Source organism: Heterodontus francisci, chromosome 3 (genome assembly GCF_036365525.1).
Source record: "Heterodontus francisci isolate sHetFra1 chromosome 3, sHetFra1.hap1, whole genome shotgun sequence".
NCBI classification, from domain to species: Eukaryota; Metazoa; Chordata; class Chondrichthyes; order Heterodontiformes; family Heterodontidae; genus Heterodontus; species Heterodontus francisci.
The window spans coordinates 61,994,013-62,014,154 of record NC_090373.1 but is presented as its reverse complement, the minus strand read 5'-3'; the positions used below and the strand labels follow the sequence as shown (position 1 = coordinate 62,014,154).

The window sequence follows — 20,142 nt, the reverse complement described above, 5'->3', positions numbered from 1 at the left end:
AGCTGCTTCAGCTGAAGTTCAGGATTTCCAAGCTTGAGGGGCAACTGGAGTCACTGCGGAGCATCAGGGAGCAGGAGAGTTTTCTGGATCGTGAGGTGGTCATCCCACAGACAGAGTGTGTTCAGGACAGCAGATGGGTGGTCATCCAGAACAGTAGGAAGAGGCAGAAGATGCAGGAGTCTTCGGGATGTGTGCCACTCTCAAACCAGCTTTGGAGACTGCTGGGAGTCACAACACCTTGAAGGAGTGCAGTCCAGACCATGGCACCAGTAGGCAAGCGATTGCATAGGAGGGAACAGAAAAAAGTAGAATTGCAGTCATCATTGAAGATTCCATAGTTAGGGAAAAAGACAGGCAGTTCTGTAACAGTCATCATGAGTCACACCTGGTCTGTTGCCTCCCTGGTTCCAGGGTAAAGGACATCATGGAGAGGATGCAAAATATCCTGCAGGGGGAAGGGAGTGAGCCAGAAGTTATGGTATAAGTCGGTACCAAAGTCATAGAGAGGACAGATATTGAGGTCCTATGGTCGGATTTTCAGGAGCTAGGGAGGAAGTTAAAAAGTAGGATCTTGAAGGTTGTAACCTCTGGGTTACTCCCAGTGCCACGCGCTAGTGAGAGTAGAAATAGGAAGATAGGGAGGATCAATGCATGGCTTGAGGCATGACTTCAGATTCTTGGGGCATTGGGACCAGTTCTTGGGCTGGAGGCACCTATTCAAAAGGGATGGGTTGCACTTCAACAGGACTGGGACCAATCTCCGTGCAGGGAGGGTCACTAATGTGGTTGGAAGCGTTTAAACTAAATTGTCAGTGAGATGGGCACGAGCATATTGAAGTAGGAAAGAGGAATAAGATGTTTAAAGTAAGAGTGTTGGATAACACCGGAGAAGAATTGGACTTCTCAGAATACAAAGACAAATGCATGCATATAAATGCACAAAGTGTGGTGAATAAAGTTGGTGAGCTACAAGCACAAAAAGCCATGTGGGAATATGATATAATGGCAATAATGGAAACATGGCTTAAAAATGGTGAGGACTGGGTGCTTGGTATTCAATGATACAAAGTGTTCAGAAAAAACAGGGAGGGAAAAAAGGGAGGTGGGGCGGTAGTACTGATTAGGGAAGACACTGTGGTGTTAGAAAGAGCAAATGTCCTTGAAGAGGCAAAGACAGAATCCATTTGATCAGAAATGATAAGCAAAAAGGGTTTGATCACGCAGGTATTCTATAGGTCTCCAAATAGCGAGAGAGACAGAGGAGCAAATCTCCAGGGAAATCACAGAGATGTGCAAGAACTAAGAAGTGGTGATATCTGGGGACTTTAAATAACCAAATTTCAAAAGGGATATTATTAAAGAGTGAGGAGGAGGAGGAATTTCTGAAATGTGTTCAGGAGAACTTTCTTGACCAGTATCGGTCCAACTAGGAAGGAGGCATTCCTGGATCTGGTGCTGGGGAACGAGGTGAGCCAAGTGGACCATGTGTCTATAGGGAGCACTTGGGTAAGAATGATCTTTGTATCATAGGGTTTAGACTAGCAATGGAGAATAGCAAGGCATAATCTAAAGTAGAACATCTAAATTGGAAGAGGGCTAATTTCAATGGGATGAGAAGGGGTTGAGCCAGGATAAAATGGAAACATAGACTGTCAGGAAAATCAGTAATGGAACAATGGGTGATCTTTAAGGAGGAGATGCTTCAGGTATAGGCTTGGTACATTCAAACAGGGGCGAAAGGTAGGGGAAACAAAGCTAGGACTCCTTGGATGACAAGGGAGATAGGAAATATGATGAAGCAAAAAAAGAGGGTGTATGATGAGGGTGAATTCTTCAAGTGAGAATCAGGTCAATTACAATAAGTTGAGAGGGGAAGTGAAGAGGAAAATCAGACTGATAAAGAAAGAATGAGAGAATAGAATGGCAGTCAACATAAAAGGGAACTCAAACATCTTCTACCGGCATGTAAATAGCAAGTGGGTAGTAAGAGGTGTGGTGGGGCCTATTAAGGACTAAGACGGTGATATATGCTTAGAGGTGCAGTGGAATCTGACAAAATATCGGTAGAAGCGGAGAGAGTATAAGCAATGGAGAGGGTAAAAATTGAGAGTGAGGAGGTACTGGAAAGGCTGGTTATGCTTAGGGTAGATAAGTCACCTGGTCCAGATGGCTTGCATCCAGGTTGCTAATGGAAGTGGGGTGGAGATAACAGAAGGGCTTGCCATAATCTTCCAATCTTCCCCAGATATGGAGGACATGCCAGAGGATTGAAAAGTGGCATATGTGACACTGTTATTCAAGAAAGGGTGTAAGGACAGTCCTAGCAACTACAGGCCAGTTGGTTTAACATCAGTGGTGGGTAAGGTTTTAGAAACAATAATCGGGAGGAAAAAATCAACAGGCACTTGGAGAGATTTCAGCTAATTAAGGAGAACCAGCACGGATTTGTAAAGGCAGATCATGCTTGACTAATTGAATTTTTTGATGAAGTAGCAGAGAAGGTTGATGAAGGGAATGCAACAGATGTTGTCTATTTAGATTTTAATATTTTAAGAAAGCATTTGACAAAGTACCACATGAAAGGCTGATTAACTAAATTGAAGCTCGTGGAATAGGAGGGTCAGTGTCAGCTTGGATAAAAAATTGGCTTAAGAGCAGAAAACAGTGAGTCGTGGTAAATTCTCCAAGGGTCAGTGCTAGGACCACTATATATATATATATATATATATATATATATATATATAAACAACATGGGTATTGGAATACAGAGTAACATTTCATAATTTGCTGATAATACCAAGCTTGGATGAATGGCATACAGTGAGGATGATGCAAATTGACTGCAACGGGACATTGATAGGCTAGGAGGATGGGCAGACAAGTGGCAGATGGAATTTAATACAGAGAAATGTGAGGTGATACATTTTGGCAGAAGGGATAGGGAGAGTCAATATAGACTTAATGGCACAGTTCTAAAGGGTGTGGAGGGACCTGGGGGTGCATGCACACAGATCCTTGAAGGTTGCAAGATATATTAGGTGGAATTTTTATGCTGGTGGCAGGGATCTCGACGTTGGGGAAACTGATGCTGAGATCCCCGTGTCGCCTCTTGTACCGAAGGCCTGCTGAATTTAGTGCCAATCAGGCACTTAACTTGACAGCGGCGGGCATTCAATAGGATTTAGGACCTGTTGCTGGAAGTTCCGGCTTTGCCAATCAGAGGCTGGCAGCTGCAGCGCCAAATGCAGCTGCAGGGCTGCTTGCCGCACAAGTAATTGTGGTTGCAGTAGAAAGAGGCCCTTAATTTGGGATTAATTACCCAGTTAATGGACCTCAATTGGCAGCAGGGTGTGAAGGTCATTCACAGGCCTTCCTGCCCTGGACTAAATTTCGGTGGAGGCGGGATGGTGGCGGGGGCCCCTTGCCACCATCCCACCCGATTTTATGCTCTCCCCGCCTCCATCCCACCCATTGAGAGAGTTGTTTACAAAGCGCATGGGATCTTAGGCTTTATAAATATAAGTATTGAGTACAAAAGCAAGGAAGTTATGCTGAACCTTTACAAAGCTCTGGTTAAGCCACAACTAGCGTATTCCGTCCAGTTCTGGTCACCATGCCTTCGGAAGGACGTGAGGATCTTTGTGAGGTTGCAGGAGATTTACCAGAATGGTTCCAGGGATGAGGGATTTTAGCTACAAAGTTAGGTTGGAGAAGCAGGGGTTGTTCTTCTTGGAGTAAAGGACATTGCAAGAAGATCTGATAGATGTGTACAAAATTATGACAGGTTTGGATAAGGTAGACAAAGAAAAGCTATTCCCCTTAGCTGATAGTACTAGGACTAGGGGACACAGATTCAAGGTTTTGGGCAAGAGATGCAGGTGAGATGTGAGGAAGAACTTTTTTTATGCAGCGGGTAGTAATGACCTGGAACTTTCTGCCTATGAGGGTGATGGAGGCGGAGACTGATTTCAAAAGGAAGTTGGATGGGCACTTGACAGAACTAAACATATAGGGCTACAGGGATAGAGCAGGGGAATGGGACTGCCTGGATTGATATACGGAGAGCCAGCATAGATTTGGTGGGCCAAATGGCCTTCTTCTGTGCTGTAAATGGAAATGACTTAGCTGAAAAAAATCAGCAGGTCTGGGAGTATCTCTGGAGACTGCAACAGAGTTAATGTTTCAGGTTGGTGTTGTGACAAAAGTTCTGATAAGAGTTAGTCAACCTGAAACGTTGGGCTGGATTTGTTTGACTTCGCCAGCACCCCAACATTGGGACCATTTCCGACCCACTGAAGGTCAGAGTGCAATGTATGTCAGCATTTTGTGGGAACCAACCAATTAGTGGGTCAGCTCCGTGATATTCGTCCAATTACAGATGGCAGGTGTGATCAGGATGTGGGAGATAGAAGTGGTGGGCCCCATTTAAAGGCGCCTGTCAGCCTTCAAAGTGGATTCAGCCAGTGTGTCAGGCCTGAGGGAACAGGTTTTTAGTAACGTGGCAGCCTGTCATGGTAGGGCAGCCCCAACGTTCACGGACGCCTCCCTAGAGGTCATCATAGAGGCGGTCTCAGCCAAGAGGAGCATTTTGTTTCTGGAGAACGGTAGAGAACTGACAGGCAAACAAAGGAGGTATGGCTGGAGATTACCAGAGAGTCAGCAGCCCCAGTGTTATTAGCAGGACTGGGTCCAGTGCAGGAAGCGCTTTAAAGACCTTCTGCGGTCTGGCAAGGCATAATGCAAAGCCGAATTGTCAGCCAGGAGTGTCTTAAAGGGACAGCATGCCTCTCAGCAAGAGGGCCTCAATGCAGCCAGTTTATAGATTACCCAAGGGATGTGTGCGCAGTGCCAACCCTCACTAGAGGGAAGGGATCAAAGCTATGTAGGTTTGGGAGAATGGTAATGTAAGCCCTGGGCCAATGATTGTGTCATGATGGACAAATGGGAAGGTAAACTATAGCTGAACTCTTCATCCTCACATCGCAGAAGAGATCACACAACATCTGTTGGATGAGTTGTTCAGGTGGTGGAGTGGCCAACCTGACAATATTGGCGTGCATGGAGGAGGAGGCCCTGAAAGGGTGGCAGCAGCGCAGGCAGTTGGCGATGGTGAGTTTGGTGTGTGAGACAAGGAGGGTGGAAGTTTACTGAATGATCCATGAATGCATCTTGGAGCAGCTTCCAACTTTGTGAAGTCGTTTCTAGTAGATGTCACTCGGGAGGAACCACCATTACAGGAGTCAAGCACACCCTCCATCAAAGCGGACACCTACACCACAGTGGGGCCTTCGGCGACTTTAGAACAGGTGGTACAAGGTGAGTATCACAGCACGTGAGCAGGAGCCGGTGATGGTGGCAGAGGCCACTGTGGGCAGTCTCCATTGGAGTACGGAGGACAGCTCTAGTCGTGCTTGCCCAGCCGAAGATGCTGAGCCTCGGAGGCCATAAAGAAAGTGGGTGCTGGTGGAGCAGCAAAGGGAAATGTGTGAACATCCAGAGTTTCCTGATGTAGTGTGGTTCCTTGCAATGAAAATGGAGGAGTCCATTTATGACATGAACACTGCAATATCTGAGGCATATGAATGCATGAACTCCTCCACTGAAAGATTGGCCCCCCTCATGGAGAGTCATAAGCGGCAGTCCACTGAATGGATGCAGGAGCAGGGAATTGGTATGAACAGCTTGTATGATGCATTCTGTAGCACTGACTAGTCCATTGCAGTGATGGCACACGGATGCACACACACCCAGTCAGGTATTCGCACACACCTGGTACATGGGGGTGTGTAGCTGTGCCATGAAAGGACTGAGACAAGAAGGGATGATGTCGATGGCGCCACAACTCAAGGGACCCCATCTTCTGAAGATGACCCCTCTGAGACATACGCGATATCTCAAGCACCCATGACCAAGGATGTCCCTGCACAAATGCAGCTGGCATGGCCTGTTGCAGTACCATCACGCACAGCCAGTGGGACACCCTCTCAAGCAGCCTACCTCCACATCTGCTCCAGTCACAGGGTTGCACCCCACAGAAGCTCTCACGAGAGGGCAGAGAAGCAGCGGTAGCATCACATTGGGTTTCACCTGGGTCTAGATTATAAAACCTTTTGTTCAATGCATGCACTTCAATGAGAGTAAAATGGCACTAGTCGAAAATTAACATTTCTCATGTCGTTTGTTCTGGGAAACTGCAACCTCGTCACTATGTCCTGCCTATGTGTGAGGTCTGAGAGTAACATGTGGCCAGGTGCACTCGCACAATACTCAATGCATCATGAGAAGTGGATTTGTTTTTGTGCTGTGTCGGGGCTGCTATGTATAAAAAGGCAATCAGAATTGGATTCTTCCATTGGATGATTTGCTGTGCTCAGGAGAAGCATCCCTGAATCACGGTGTCTTGGGTTTCCTTGCCATCCTGGTTAGTGTGTCACTACAAGCATCTGATCTCTGCTTGGCCCTGATGTGCCTCGTGGGCATCCTCCAGTTCCACTCCTCTCTGAATGGTTATGTTATGCACAGTGCAGCAGACCACAACAATGCAGTAAACCCTGAAAAGGTATATAACGAGAGGGCGCCCCCCACTCCCCCACCACTCCGTTGGGGAACCAGAACTATGTCGTCAGGAAGCCAGTGGTCTGCTCAATGGCAGCCCTTGTGCTGAGATGGCAGTGATCGTATTGCTCTTGTGCCTCAGTTGTGGGGTTTTGCGCAGGGGTCAGCAGCCATTTCTTCACCGGGTAGCCCCCGTCAGCCAGGAGCCATCCATGGAGGCTGTGTGGTGGAATGAACAGCTGCACTGCCTACAACTGCCTCAGAATGAAAGGATCACAACAGCTGCCAGGAAACTGTGCGTAAACCTGAAGGAACCACTTACAATGGTCACGCAACTAAACATTTAATGTGTGGAAACACGGCCTGAGATGACAGAGCTTTGATGGCCACATGTGCAGTCGAACACACCCTGCACCTGAGGGAATCCTGCTTTTGAGGCAAACCCCACAGCTCTCCGGCCTGATTGGCTGCATTTGTGTTGAAGGCAACAAGGTCAGATGTCCTTGAAAATAGAGCATCTATCACCTGGACATGCAGCTGTAGGCTGCCGAATGCGAGATTCCACACAAATCAACTGCCGAGCCTTGAAACAAGCCAGAACCTAAAGAGAGTTCAAGGTCACTGTCAGTTTGACAACCTAGGGTGTCCCCCTGAGTTTGTGATATAAGATCCTCCACCAGGAGTGCACACCTCTCAGCCACTATCTGCCTCAACAGGCAAAGCCATCAGTGGTGGCACGACTGCTCTGACACGCTCAGAAAGCTGATCTTCTGGTGGTGCACTTAATTCTGTGGGCTCCTCCTGTCCCTCGACCAGCACCTCTACATCACTGTGCACCAGGGAACTGCCTCCATTGCTGGGGCCACTGCTCCTCCCCATTGCTCCAGCTCAACTCTTGAGTAGGTGCCCCCCCCTCCCCACCATTATCATATATTAGGCACTGGGATCTCAGCTGCCAAATTTCCCTTGCATCTTGATGAATGAGCCATTCTCCAGCACCCACCCTCAGTCAGCACTCCCAAACTTTCAGCACTGCTTAAACAATGGCAAGTCAGTGGCTGTACATGAGCTCCTGGTTGTTGATTCCCCCTTTTATACCGAGTTGTTAATGGCTGCCTCTTCAGTCAAGGGCTTCTCACTGTGCAACTGCTTCATCTACTTGGATGAGGTGCTGACAGAGCAAGGGGCCCATGAGCCTCTGATAAAATAGCTATCCTGCCTGAAACTGCCTCTTAATTTCCTGCTTAATGCACATATTTGCCTGTCTGCCACCACCGGCTGGATATCCCCGAGAAGCTGCCTCTGGAAAAATTGTGCGGAGACATCTACACACTCGACAATTGACATGCCACACCGCACCTTTTCAACTTTGGAAAAATCTGCCAATGTGTTGAGAAGTCTCGTGAAGCCCTCCTAAAGCTGCAAGGATTGTTATCCATACATCACCCAGAACACAGAGCTCTCAAGAAAGATAAAAGTTTATCCCTGTACTCGTAAGCCTTTTAGAGTCTTTCTTTGGTGCATTTCATTCACTGCCCAGTGGTATTTCAAAATGGCAGCAGGGTCTTATTGGCATCATAGGACTCCAAATTTCTTGGTCTAATGTGGTTCTTGCCTGTTTCCAGTGGATCCCATGAAAATTGGAGTGACCCGGACATTGGCAGGGATGAGGCAGTAAGTGCTGCATTGACATTTTCATCGTGCTACCTCGTTTTCCCACCAGGGAGGACAATGAAAATCAGGTAAAGAATTAGTGGATATCAGATTCCAGCAGCTGCAAAAACAGTTGATATTACAGGACTTCTGCAATGAATTTTAAAAATAATTATTCCAACTGAGTCTAAAAATGGTATTGGTTATTTTTTTGTTTTAGAGATACAGCACTGAAACAGGCCCTTCGGCCCACTGAGTCTGTGCCGACCATCAACCACCCATATATACTAATCCTACACTAATCCCATATTCCTACAACATCCCCACCTGTCCCTATATTCCCCTATATTCCCCTACCACCTACCTATACTAGGGGCAATTTATAATGGCCAATTTACCTATCAACCTGCAAGTCTTTTGGCTGTGGGAGGAAACCGGAGCACCCGGAGGAAACCCACGCAGACACAGGGAGAACTTGCAAACTCCACACAGGCAGTACCCAGAATTGAACCCGGGTCGCTGGAGCTGTGAGGCTGCGGTGCTAACCACTGCGCCACTGTGTCGCCCCAGCAGTAGCAGCAGGACATTCAACAGCATTTGATATAAAGCTGTTGAACTTTTATATGTACATACATACGAACATATGAGTTAGGAGCAGGAGTAGGCCATTCAGCCCCTCGAGCCTGCTCTGCCGTTTGATAAGATCATGGCTGATCTGATTGCAGCCTCAACTCTACTTTCTGTCTATCTGCTATAACTTTTGACTACCTGGTCAATCATGAATCTATCCAACTCAGCCTTAAAGATATTCAATGACCCAGCCCCCACTGCTCTCTGGGGAAAAGAATTCCACAGACTAACAACCCTCTGAGAGAAAAAAATTTCTCATCTCCGTCTCAAATGGGAGACCCCTTATTTTTAAACTGTGTCCCCTTGTTCTTTGCTCTCCCATAATGGGAAACATCCTCTACGCATCCACTCTGTCAGGTCCCCTCAGGATTATATATGGTTCAATAAGATCACCCCTCATTCTTCTTAATTCCAAAGGATATAGGCCCAACCTGTTCAAAACCCCTTCATCGCAGGAATCTGTTGAGTGAACCTTCTCTGAACTGCTTCCAATGCAATTATATCCTTTCTTAAGTAAGGAGACCAAAACTGTACACAATATTCCAGACGTGGTTTCACCAATGCCCTATACAACTGTCGCAGAACTTCCCTACTTTTATATTCCATTCCCCTTGCAATAAACACCAACATTCCATTTACCTTCCAAATCACTTCTGTACCTACATACTAACTTTTTGTGATTCATGTATCAGGACACCCAGATCCCTCTGTGGAAAGACAAGCAATTTTTCAAGTTTGTGATAATGGATAGGTTCACCTGCCTGTGAAGCACATCAAGAAATTACAGGTGTGTGTTTAAGGCTTTCCATCTATTAAAATGAAAGGCTCTGTTGGTAGCGAAACTCATGAACTTTACCCTTTGATACAAGGAAAAACAATTTTTTATTTATGCCGATTTGTTTGCAAAACTTTTACAGAACAAAAACAGTATTATACCTATCAAGATACCAGTTGATACCACTTGTGCATAGCCTTTAAGACTGATGTCCTTTAAGATCTTAGTATGCTAATGAGTTACATAGCAGGACATAGTCATGTGACTCAAAGCCAGGGCCACTCTGCAACTGTAACACGCAGAGTAAGGTTCTGTAAATAGTTTGCTCTGTACTGGATATAATAGTTTAGCTGTAATAAACCTGTTTGAGATCTTCAACAAACTGGACCCCACGCATCTGATTATGATTAGATTAGAGATACAGCACTGAAACAGGCCCTTCGGCCCACTGAGTCTGTGCCGAACATCAACCACCCATTTATACTAATCCTACACTAATCCCATATTCCTACCAAACATCTCCACCTGTCCCTATATTTCACTACCACCTACCTATACTAGTGACAATTTATAATGGCCAATTTACCTATCAACCTGCAAGTCTTTTGGCTTGTGGGAGGAAACCGGAGCACCTGGAGAAAACCCACGCAGACACAGGGAGAACTTGCAAACTCCACACAGGCAGTACCCGGAATCGAACCCGGGTCACTGGAGCTGTGAGGCTGCGGTGCTAACCACTGCGCCACTGTGCCGCCCATCTCATTTATGTTGTAACAGACAACATCAGGAACTCATTACATGCATGAGGGTACTTTAGAAATCCGGAGGAGGTGGAAAAATTATTAAAAGAAAAACATTGTAGCTCATCCCTCTAGAAGAAAGAGTGGATGTCAAGAACAAAAAAATGCAGGACAGAAGGAAAGCTATTGGGGAAAAAGACCTACAGGGATAACAAAGAAAGGGGACAAAGGCACAGAAGAGGCTGTGCAAGCGAAGAGACCCAGAGGAGGTAGCAGAAAGAAATGAAGATGACACCGGTCAAGTGAAAGTCACCTTGTGAGCTATGATACCGAAACACTGTACATGAAGCAGATCATAAAGAATGTTAGCGTTTAACAGCAAAGACTTTAATTATATGGCCTAACAATTGCTATTTTATCAACAAATTTTCGTAAGCATGTACTGGTTTATCTATTTGTGTTAAATAATATTTTCCATGATCAGTCAAATATCAAGCCTCCTCCTATAGTAAAATCTAAGAATTCTTCAATACTGGAGTTCCATTAAGCATGGCTCCACCAGTATCAATAAACATTTTCAGTGCAAAGAGCAAGGGGCAACATAACCCAAGGGAACTAAGATCATGATCAAGGGTAAATATCCAGCTAAGGATGTAAGATAAGGTACTAGAATTAAATCAGGTTTTAAATCTTAAGTTTGTTTTTAAAGCCTTAAGTTTTATTTCTGATAAATTTATTCAGTAGTCCAATAAATAGAGGTATGACAGGGCACCTCAGTCCTGTTAGAAGGACGTCCTGCTCCATGTAAGAACTCCAGAACACTTCTCGTGTCCTTGACCACCACATGTGCAGGAAATGTCAAGTGCAGGAGCTCGAGTTCCAGGTTTTGGAGTTTGAGCAGCAGCTGGCGCCACTGCAGTGCATTCACGAGGTTGAGAGTTTTGTGGATAGAACTTTTCCAGAGGCAGTTACCCCATAGCTTAAGGGTGTGGCAGGCAGAGAGGGAATGGGTGACCACCAGAATGTCAAACAGGGCCAGGCAGGTAATGCAGGAGACCCCTGAGTGCACCTCGTTCTCCAACTGGTATTTGGTTCTGGTAACTGGTGAGGGTGCTGGTTCTTCTGCGGAATGCAGCCAGAGTCAAGTCCACGGCACCATTGGTGGCTCAGCTATACTGGGGGGCAGAAGAAAGATTGGGAAAGCAATCGTGATAGGGGTTCAATAGTTATGGGAACAGACAGGCGTTTCTATGACCGCAGATCTGATTCCAGGATGGTACGTTGCCCCCGGTGCCAGGGTCAAGAAAGTTACTGAGCAGTGGCAGAGCAATCTGCGGGAGGAGGAAGAACAGCCATAAGTTGGGGTTCATTTTGGTATCAATGACATAGGTAGAAAGAGGGATAAGGTCCTGCAAGCATATTTTAAGGAGCTAGGAAGGAGACTACCAAGCAAGACTTCAAAGATAGTAATCTCCCGATTACTCCTGGTGTCACGCACTAGAAATAGGAGGATAGGGCAGATAAATGCGTGGCTGGAGAAATGGTGCAGGAGGGAGGGCTTTAGATTCCTTGGACATTGGGACTGGTTCTGGGGGATGTGGGATCCATACAGGCCAGGTGGATTACACCTCAACAGAGATGGGACCAATGCCCTTGCGGGGCAGTTTGCTCGTGTTGTTGGGAAGGGTTTAAACTAACTTGGCGGATGGATAGGAACCAGAATGTAGCATTAGAAAGGAGAAACTAGGTGCACAAAGGATTGGGAGAGACTGATAGCACTATAGTAAGAAATATTAAGGGTTGGGTCTGACTAAGAAGGAATGCAATAAGATCTATATTAGGTTTGCAATGTATTTATGTAAGTGCACGACGCGTGCTAAATAAGGTTTGTGAACTGTGAGGAGGATAGTGATCGACTTCAAGAGGTCACAGACAGGCTGGTGGCATGGGCAGACACTTAGCAGATGAAATTTAATGCAGAAAAGTGTGAAATAATACATTTTGGTAGAAAAAACGAGGAGAGGCAATATAAAGTAAAAGATACAATTCCAAAGGGGGTGCAGGAACAGAGAGACCTGAGGGTGGATGTGCACAAATCATTGCAAGTGGCAGGGCAGGTTGAGAAAATGTTTAAAAAAGCTTACTGGATCCTGGGCATCATAAGCAGAACAGCGATGGGCTGAGTGGGGAAACGGCTAAGCTTAGAGTGAGCTGCCGGGGGTGGGGGGGAAGTGGGGAGCGAGCAGCCAAAGTGGCAAGGTGGGGAGTGAGTGGCCATGGGGAGGAAGCGGCAAGGCCAAGAGTAGCCAAGAGTGAGAAGCAGCAAGGCCTGAATCGAGTGACCGAGCGGGGAAGCGGTGATTGAAGCAGGGATGGCGGGATGGAGCGGCAAGTAGTCGGGAGCGGAAAATTGAAAGCGGCAATCGCAGCTATTGTAGGGCGAGGACATCATTGAGTGATGTCAGCGCACAAATGCGCTCATTCATACTGGCAAGCTGGCAAATGTTCGCACGCATTGATGACACCCACGATTGCACTGCACATGCTCTGCGTTGTCAGGAGTCTTTTTTTTATGCTGATTACACATGCTAGCCATGCTATCTGCGACTGCAAATCAATGGTTAATTGTTTAAAATGGTCAAATTAACAAAAATAATAATCAGAGGAAAATTGTCTGTTTGGGTTATCATCTTTTTAACAAGTCGAAAAAAGGTCAAGGGAACACAATATAAAATTGTGGCTTGAGTTCTGATCTTTCCTTTGCCAATGATGAAGTAATTCAAAACCTTAACCAATGTCTTCACAGCACAAGACACAGGAATGAAAGGGAACCTTACTTCCATCTTGCTGTCCAGTTTAAATCCTAGTAATTTTTCAAAAGAGGGTGTAGAGGTTAGGATATTGAACTAGAAACCCCGAGGCCCAGCCTAATTATTGTGAGTTCAAATCTCACAATGGTAGATTGATAATCTGAATTGATTTAAGAATTAAATAAATAAATCTAGAATAAAGAGCTAGAATGAGTAAAGTTATCATAAAACCCCAATTGGTTCATTAATGCCCTTTAGGGACTTACCCCATTTGGCCTTTATGTGGCTCCATTCCCACACCAATGTGGCTGACTCTTCACTGCCCTCTGAAGTGGCCTAGCAAGCAATTGCATCAAATTGCTACAAAGAATGAGAAAAATAAAACTCCCCCATCCAAGTCTCAGCTATCGCTAAGTGCTCACAGAAGATCTGTTTTCTGCAGCTGCATTTTGTGTGTAATACACTTAAACTATTGTCAGAAAGGAATTCTAAGAGTCCTTCCAAGAATTCCCTGGAGAATTCATGATAACTCCGTGTTTTTATCTCCATAGTATGCATTCTAAACTGTTCAAATATAATTAGATACAGTAGCATAACCCTTTGTAATTTTTAAATTGTTCATCATCTGCTTGGAGTCATTTTCGCTTAAAAGAGGGGGCAGGTCAACTTGAACTATAAACTGGGCCAAATTTGAAATGATGAAATTTAGCTCAGACTGATGGATATGGATCACGCAGTTCCCACCCCTTACGGCCACCAGAATCCACTTTTTCTTAAAATAACAAGTAGTCAAACACATAACTTACAATCACAGCAATTTGAAATCACTTCCAACCCTCAGGTTTTCCTTCACTACTTGGTGAGAAATTTCAGCTGGTAATGGGTAATAAAATCTTTTTAAAAAAGTAGTCTTCACCTTGGAAAAGATTCTCCATAAGGATCGGTACCAGATAGGATAAGTATGCATGGCAGGTCTTCCAGATCCAAGTAAGTTTGAGGTGTCCAATCAGGGTCCTCTATCTTTTGCCAACCCTTTCAAAATAAAAGATATATACTAATCAAATAATAGTATAGATCAACTCTTGTTAAGTATATTAACTGCATGATTATAGAACTCTTCAGCAGAACAAACAGTCTTAAAACCCATAAATCAAATGAAGCATCATGGAGTTTCACAACAAAGAAGGTCTGTGATCCTTTAATCTGGCCATTTGTGCTCAAACACAGCTATTTTCAGCCTGTTTGTTCTGTTGATGTCATGCTGTAGGCATCTACATCATTAACTTCCAATATGTTTATTAATTAGTAGATGAGAAGCAATTACCAGATGAATTGATAAGTTAACAATTCGTGAAACCACAAGGATTAAAGTGATAGTTATAAGTCCGAAGTTGACAGCACTGAAGTAGGCCATTCAGTCCAGTGTATCTCTTTCCAAGAGCAATTCAAATTAATCTGTCTCATTCGCTTCCCCATATCTCTGGATGCTCGGACTTGAATGCTTTCCCTATTCCATCCTTAAAAGATTCTGTGATCTCAGCCTCAACCACTCCCTGTGGCAAAGCATGTTATACATTAGCAACTTTTTGCATAAATTAATTTCTCCTACTTCCTCTTCTATCTTAATGATCATTTTAAATTGATGATTGCCCATTTATTTCCCAACCCCAGATGCAAGTCTTTTCCCAGTCGTGCAAGTGGAAAGAGGGAGATAGTCATACTTCGCAGCAAGATCACATGACAGTTCTGCTAGAGTCAACCCCTCATCCCCTGCTGGGGTATCCTATAGAGCTCATGCTCCCGCTCACTCTCAGGGGAGTTAATGGGGGTGAGCTGTGAAAAAGAGTGGTCTGTGGCCAAGATGCAGCCATGCACCTGTCAGGTTGAGGTGTGCCTAACCCCCTCTGCCAGCACCGTTGTGGTACCTCCCTCTCCATGTCGCGCCTCCTCTTGCGTAGCCACGTGCAATTACTAAAGAGGAGACAGGTGTGGAGCAGACCCTTGGCAGAACAAATGAGGTCGTTGACCCTCTTGCAGCACTGCACCCATGTTCCAGGAGGTGACCCCATGACTGCTTACCTCCTCTGTGATCTCCATCCAGGCTTGCTTGATCAGGCGGGAGGAACTCTTCTTGCTATCGCTGGGGAAGAGGACCTCCCAACTTGGAGAGGGTGGTGAGTCCAGAGTCATTGCAACACACATCTCAGTTTTGACAAGCTAGCAGCAAATGAATGCAAGGCAGCAATCCAAGCAGGGCTGATAGGGCGTTAAATATGGTGCCAGCACCTGCTTCAAAGTCATCCGACACTCTATTTGGCACCTCAAATCCCGCCCCTGCCACGTGATTGGATGGGCCCCGTGCCTCCATTATGCTAGATTACCACCCACTGCATGATCGTGGTGGCCAGCGGCCCACGTGCCAAGCGGGAATGGTGCCCAGTTCCGGATCCACCGCTGGGACTTGCAATGGGCTCGTTAAATCCAGTGCAGAATGTGAGTACTTTCATAACCTCAGGACATCTCAAAGTGCTTCGTAGCCAATGAAGTATAGTCACTGTTGTAATGCAGGGAAATACATCCAATTTCTGCACAGCAAGGATCCACAAACAGCAATGAGATAAGTGACCAGATAATCTGCTTTAATAATGCTGGGTGAGGGATAAATATTGGCCAGGATACTGGGAGAACTCCCCTGCTCTACTCTGAAAAGTGCCATGGGATCTTTAATATCCACCCAAGAGTGTAGATAAGGCCTCAGTTTAATGTCTCATTTGAAAGATGGCACTTCTGACAGTGCAGCATTCCCTCAGTACTACACTGAAGTGCCAGCCTAAATTATGTGCTCAAGTGGGACTTGATCTTCTGATTCAGAAAGCACAGTGTTAGCACTGAGGCATGGCTGTGTTGCCTGTCAAGTAGCACAGAAAATAAAGACATAAACAAATCTGCTGATAACTTGAAAACAAAATACATTTCTTCCATTTATGAAGAAAACGCCTTAATGAATGATAAGCTACATTTTGGGACAGTTTTAGAAAAATTACTTTTTAGACATTTTGTTATCCATTTCACTTTGCTCTAAATTTCCTTTGATAATTCTACTGTTGTTAATTTGAACTGCTGGAGTTCCATAGTTTGAGATACTGAGTAACAATGAGTTCACACTTGGATTGAATCAAATGGAAAATGATGAGAGGAGGGAGAGCATCTAGAATGTCAAGAGGGAACAAATGAAGAAAGCACAACGGCATTCAAAAAAGACTTGGATTTATATAGCACCTTTCACAGCCTCAGGCTGTCCCAAAGTGCTTTACAGACAACAACATAATTTTGAAGTGCATTCACTGTTGTAATGCAGGAAATTGCAGTGATACCTTAATGCACAGTGCCAGACCATTCAAATCTTTTGAAGATGTCCAAGCCAATGGTGATTTAATCATCAGAGGGTTCAAGAGCAGTGTCCCGGGGGTGCATATCATTGGTAATAAGATCAACAATAGCACAGCATCCTGAAAATTATATTGACAATCCCAAATTATGTCAGACCTTTTCAGGTGAGGGCTAATTTGAGTTTACAGGAGCTTTCATGACTTTAGAAACTACTGATATAAGGACAATAGGATGTGAAATTGTAGGCTAAGAAGGATCACTTTTTCAAAGAAAGGATAAACATAATCAATTCCCCAAGGCAAAAGAAAGGTGGGCTGAGAGTAAGAGAGAAGGAAGTAATAACATAGGTTAGGGGAATGACCAATAAGAATTAACGGAAGGATACCCAGAGGTCTTACTGGAATCCAGGAGCCAACTAACATTACAGGGATAAAACTTGGTGACAGGCTTAATGGTAGAGCAGAATGAAGCAATATTGTGGAAGCAAAGTCCCATTTTAATTCAAGCTTCAAAACCTCTGTGATCTATATTTTTCCATATGAAATTTCAGGTAGGCCAAATATTATGGATTTAAAATGAAACTCTTATTTTCTTTCTGAAAGGATTAAAAATTCTTTTTGTGGGAGTGATGTGAATCAGTTAATAAAAGAATGCTATCTGGGGGTACTATCAAGTCAAGATAACACAAAAGGAAGTCATTATGTATTAATTGCATCAGATGTTGAAATGCTGGATCTATGTGAAGCTTACAGACACATGATGATCACAAAGGGTTGTTCTCAACACCGAACTGTTTGATATGCAATAAAATAGAAACTTTTTATTTCATTCACAGGGGTGTCGCTGGCAAGTCCAGCATTTATTTTTCATTCCTAATTGTGCTCAAGATGGTGGTAAGTTGTCTTCTTGAACCATTGGAGTTAGTGTGATGAAGAGGCTCCCATAGTGCTGTTAAACTGCCAGTTCCAGGATTCTGACCCAGTAAAAGTTTAGGAATGGCGATATATTTCTAAGTCAGGATGATGTGTGACTTGGAGGGAAACTTGGAGGTGGTTTTATTCCCATACACCTGTTGCCCTTGTCCTTCAAGGTGGTAGAGTTTGCAAGTTTGGAAGGTGCTGTTGAAGGACCCTTGACGAGCTGCTGCAGTGGATCTCTTGGATGGTACAAACAGCAGCCATGATGCGCCAGTAATGGAGGAATTAATTTTTTTAAGGTGATGGAGGGAATGAATATTTTTCAAGTAGTGGATGGGGTGTCGATCATTTTATATTTACGTCAGGTGTACAGATAATAAAACCTTATTGCCAGGAAACTACAATTAAAAACACATCTACATGCCTACTGTGCTTTGATTTGCAGTGTTAAAAGGTTGCATGGATGTGATAAATGCAGGTAGTTTTCTCTGTGCTGCAATTCCACCTTTTCATCTCTTTCTTTGTCTCACATCAAAACAGTAAGCTGGGACATTGTAGACAAAAACTTCCTTCTAAGACTTGGGTAAAAGATTTTAAAAAGGACTCTAAGATTCCTGACCTTATTTTCATGACAGTTTAAAGGTTTTTTAAAAATTATTTCATGGGATTTGAGCATCGCTGGCAAGGACAGCACTTGTTCCCCACCCTTAATTTCCCAAGTGAAGGTGGTGGTGAGCCGCCTTCTTCAATCACTACAATCCATCTCATGTAGGTACACCCACAGTGCTGTTAGGAAGGGAGTTCCAGATTTTTGACCCAGCGACAGTGAAGAACAGCGATATAGTTCCAAGTCAGGATGGTGTGTGGCTTGGAAGGGATCTTGCAGGTGGTGGTGTTCCCATGCATTTGCTGTACTTGCCCTTCCAGGTGGTAGAGGTCACGAATTTGGAAGATGCTGTCAAAGGAGGCTTGGCAGGTTGCTGCAGTGCATCTTGTGTATGGTGCACACGGCTGCCACTGTGCACCGGTGGTGGAGGGAGCGAATGTTGAAGGTGGTGGTTGGAGTACCAATCAGGCAGGCTGCTTTGTCCTGGATGGTGTTGAGCTTCTTGAGTGCTATTGGACCGGCACTTAAACAGGCAAGCAGAGTACTGCATCACATTCCTGACTGGTGCCTTGTAGTTGGTGGACAAGCTCTGGGGAGTCAGGAGGTGAGTTACTCGCTGCAGAATTCCCAGCCTCTGTCCTGCTCTTGTAGCCACAGTATTTATGTGGCTGGTCCAGTTAAGTTTCTGCTTAATGATAACCCCCAGGATGGTGTTGGCTTCAGTGATGGTAATGTCATTGAATGTCAAAGAGAGATGGTTAGATTCTCTCTTGTTGCAGATGGTCATTGCCCATCACTTGCCACTTACCAGTAAAAGCTTGAAAGTTGTCCAGGTCTTGCTGCATTTGGACATGGACTGCTTCAGTATCTGAAGAGTTGCGAATGGGACTGAACACTACAATCATCAGCGAATATCTCCACTATGACCTTATGATGGAGGGAAGGTCATTGATGAAGCAGATGAATATGGTTGGGCCTAGAACACTACCTTGAGGAACTCCTGCAACGACGTCCTGGGGCTTAGATGTTTGGCCTTCAACAACCACAACCATCTTGCTTTGTTCTAGGTATGACTCCAAACAGTGGATACGTTTCCCCGATTTCAATTTTGCTAGGGTTCCTTGATGCCACACTTGGTCAAATGCCACCTTCATGTTAAGGGTAGTCACTCTCACCTCACCCCTTGAATTCAGCTCTCTTGTTCATATTTAGACAAAGGCAGTAATGAGGTCTGGAGCCGACTGGCCTTGGTGGAAACCAAATTGAGCATCGGTGAACAGGTTATTGCTGAGTAAGTGCTGCTTGATAACACTGTTAACGCCACCTTCCATCACTTTGCTGATGATCGAAAGTACACTGATGGGGTGGTAACTGGCCAGATTGGATTTCTCCAGCTTTTTGTGGATAGGGCATACCTGAGAAATTTTCCACATTGTTGGGTAGATGCCATTGTTGTAGCTGTACTGGAACAGCTTGGCTAGGAGCACAGCGAGTTCTGGAGCATATGTCTTCAGTACTACAGCCGGGATGTTGTCAGAAGCCATAGCCTTTACAGTATCCAGTGTCTTCAGTCGTTTCTTGATATCCCGTGGAGTGAACTGAATTGTTTGAAGACTGGCATCTGTGATGGTGGGGAGCTCAGAAGGAGGCCAAGATGGATCATACACCAGGCACATATGGCTGAAGATTGTTGCAATGCTTGGGGGAGGCAGTGGCGTAGTGGTATTATCAATGGACTAGTAACCCAGAGACAAAGGATATTACTCTGGGGACATGGGTTCAAATCCCACGACACCAGAAGGTGGAATTTGAATTTAATTAATAATTCTGGAATTAAAAAGCTAGTCCAATGATGGCCGTGAAATCATTGTCGATTGTCGTAAAAATCCATCTGGTTCACTAATGTCCTTTATGGAAGGAAATGTGTGGTCCTTACCTGGTCTGACCTACATTCTGGCCGACATGTGACACAAGGCACACAGCAATGTGGTTGACACTTGATGGCCTAGCAAGCCACTCAGTCATATCAAACCGCTGCAAAGTCAATAAGGAATGAAACCGGACA

General features: G+C 44.9%; 1 protein-coding gene across 1 annotated transcript in view; it reads right to left on the bottom strand.

Moving 5' to 3' along the window:
- The window catches only part of greb1 (growth regulating estrogen receptor binding 1), a 375,097-nt gene that overhangs the window by 82,161 nt on the left and 272,794 nt on the right, over positions 1-20,142 (bottom strand). The window contains exon 20 of the mRNA XM_068017603.1: positions 14,080-14,195. Coding sequence (XP_067873704.1) covers positions 14,080-14,195 — 116 coding nt within the window. The remainder of the gene's footprint in view (positions 1-14,079; positions 14,196-20,142) is intronic.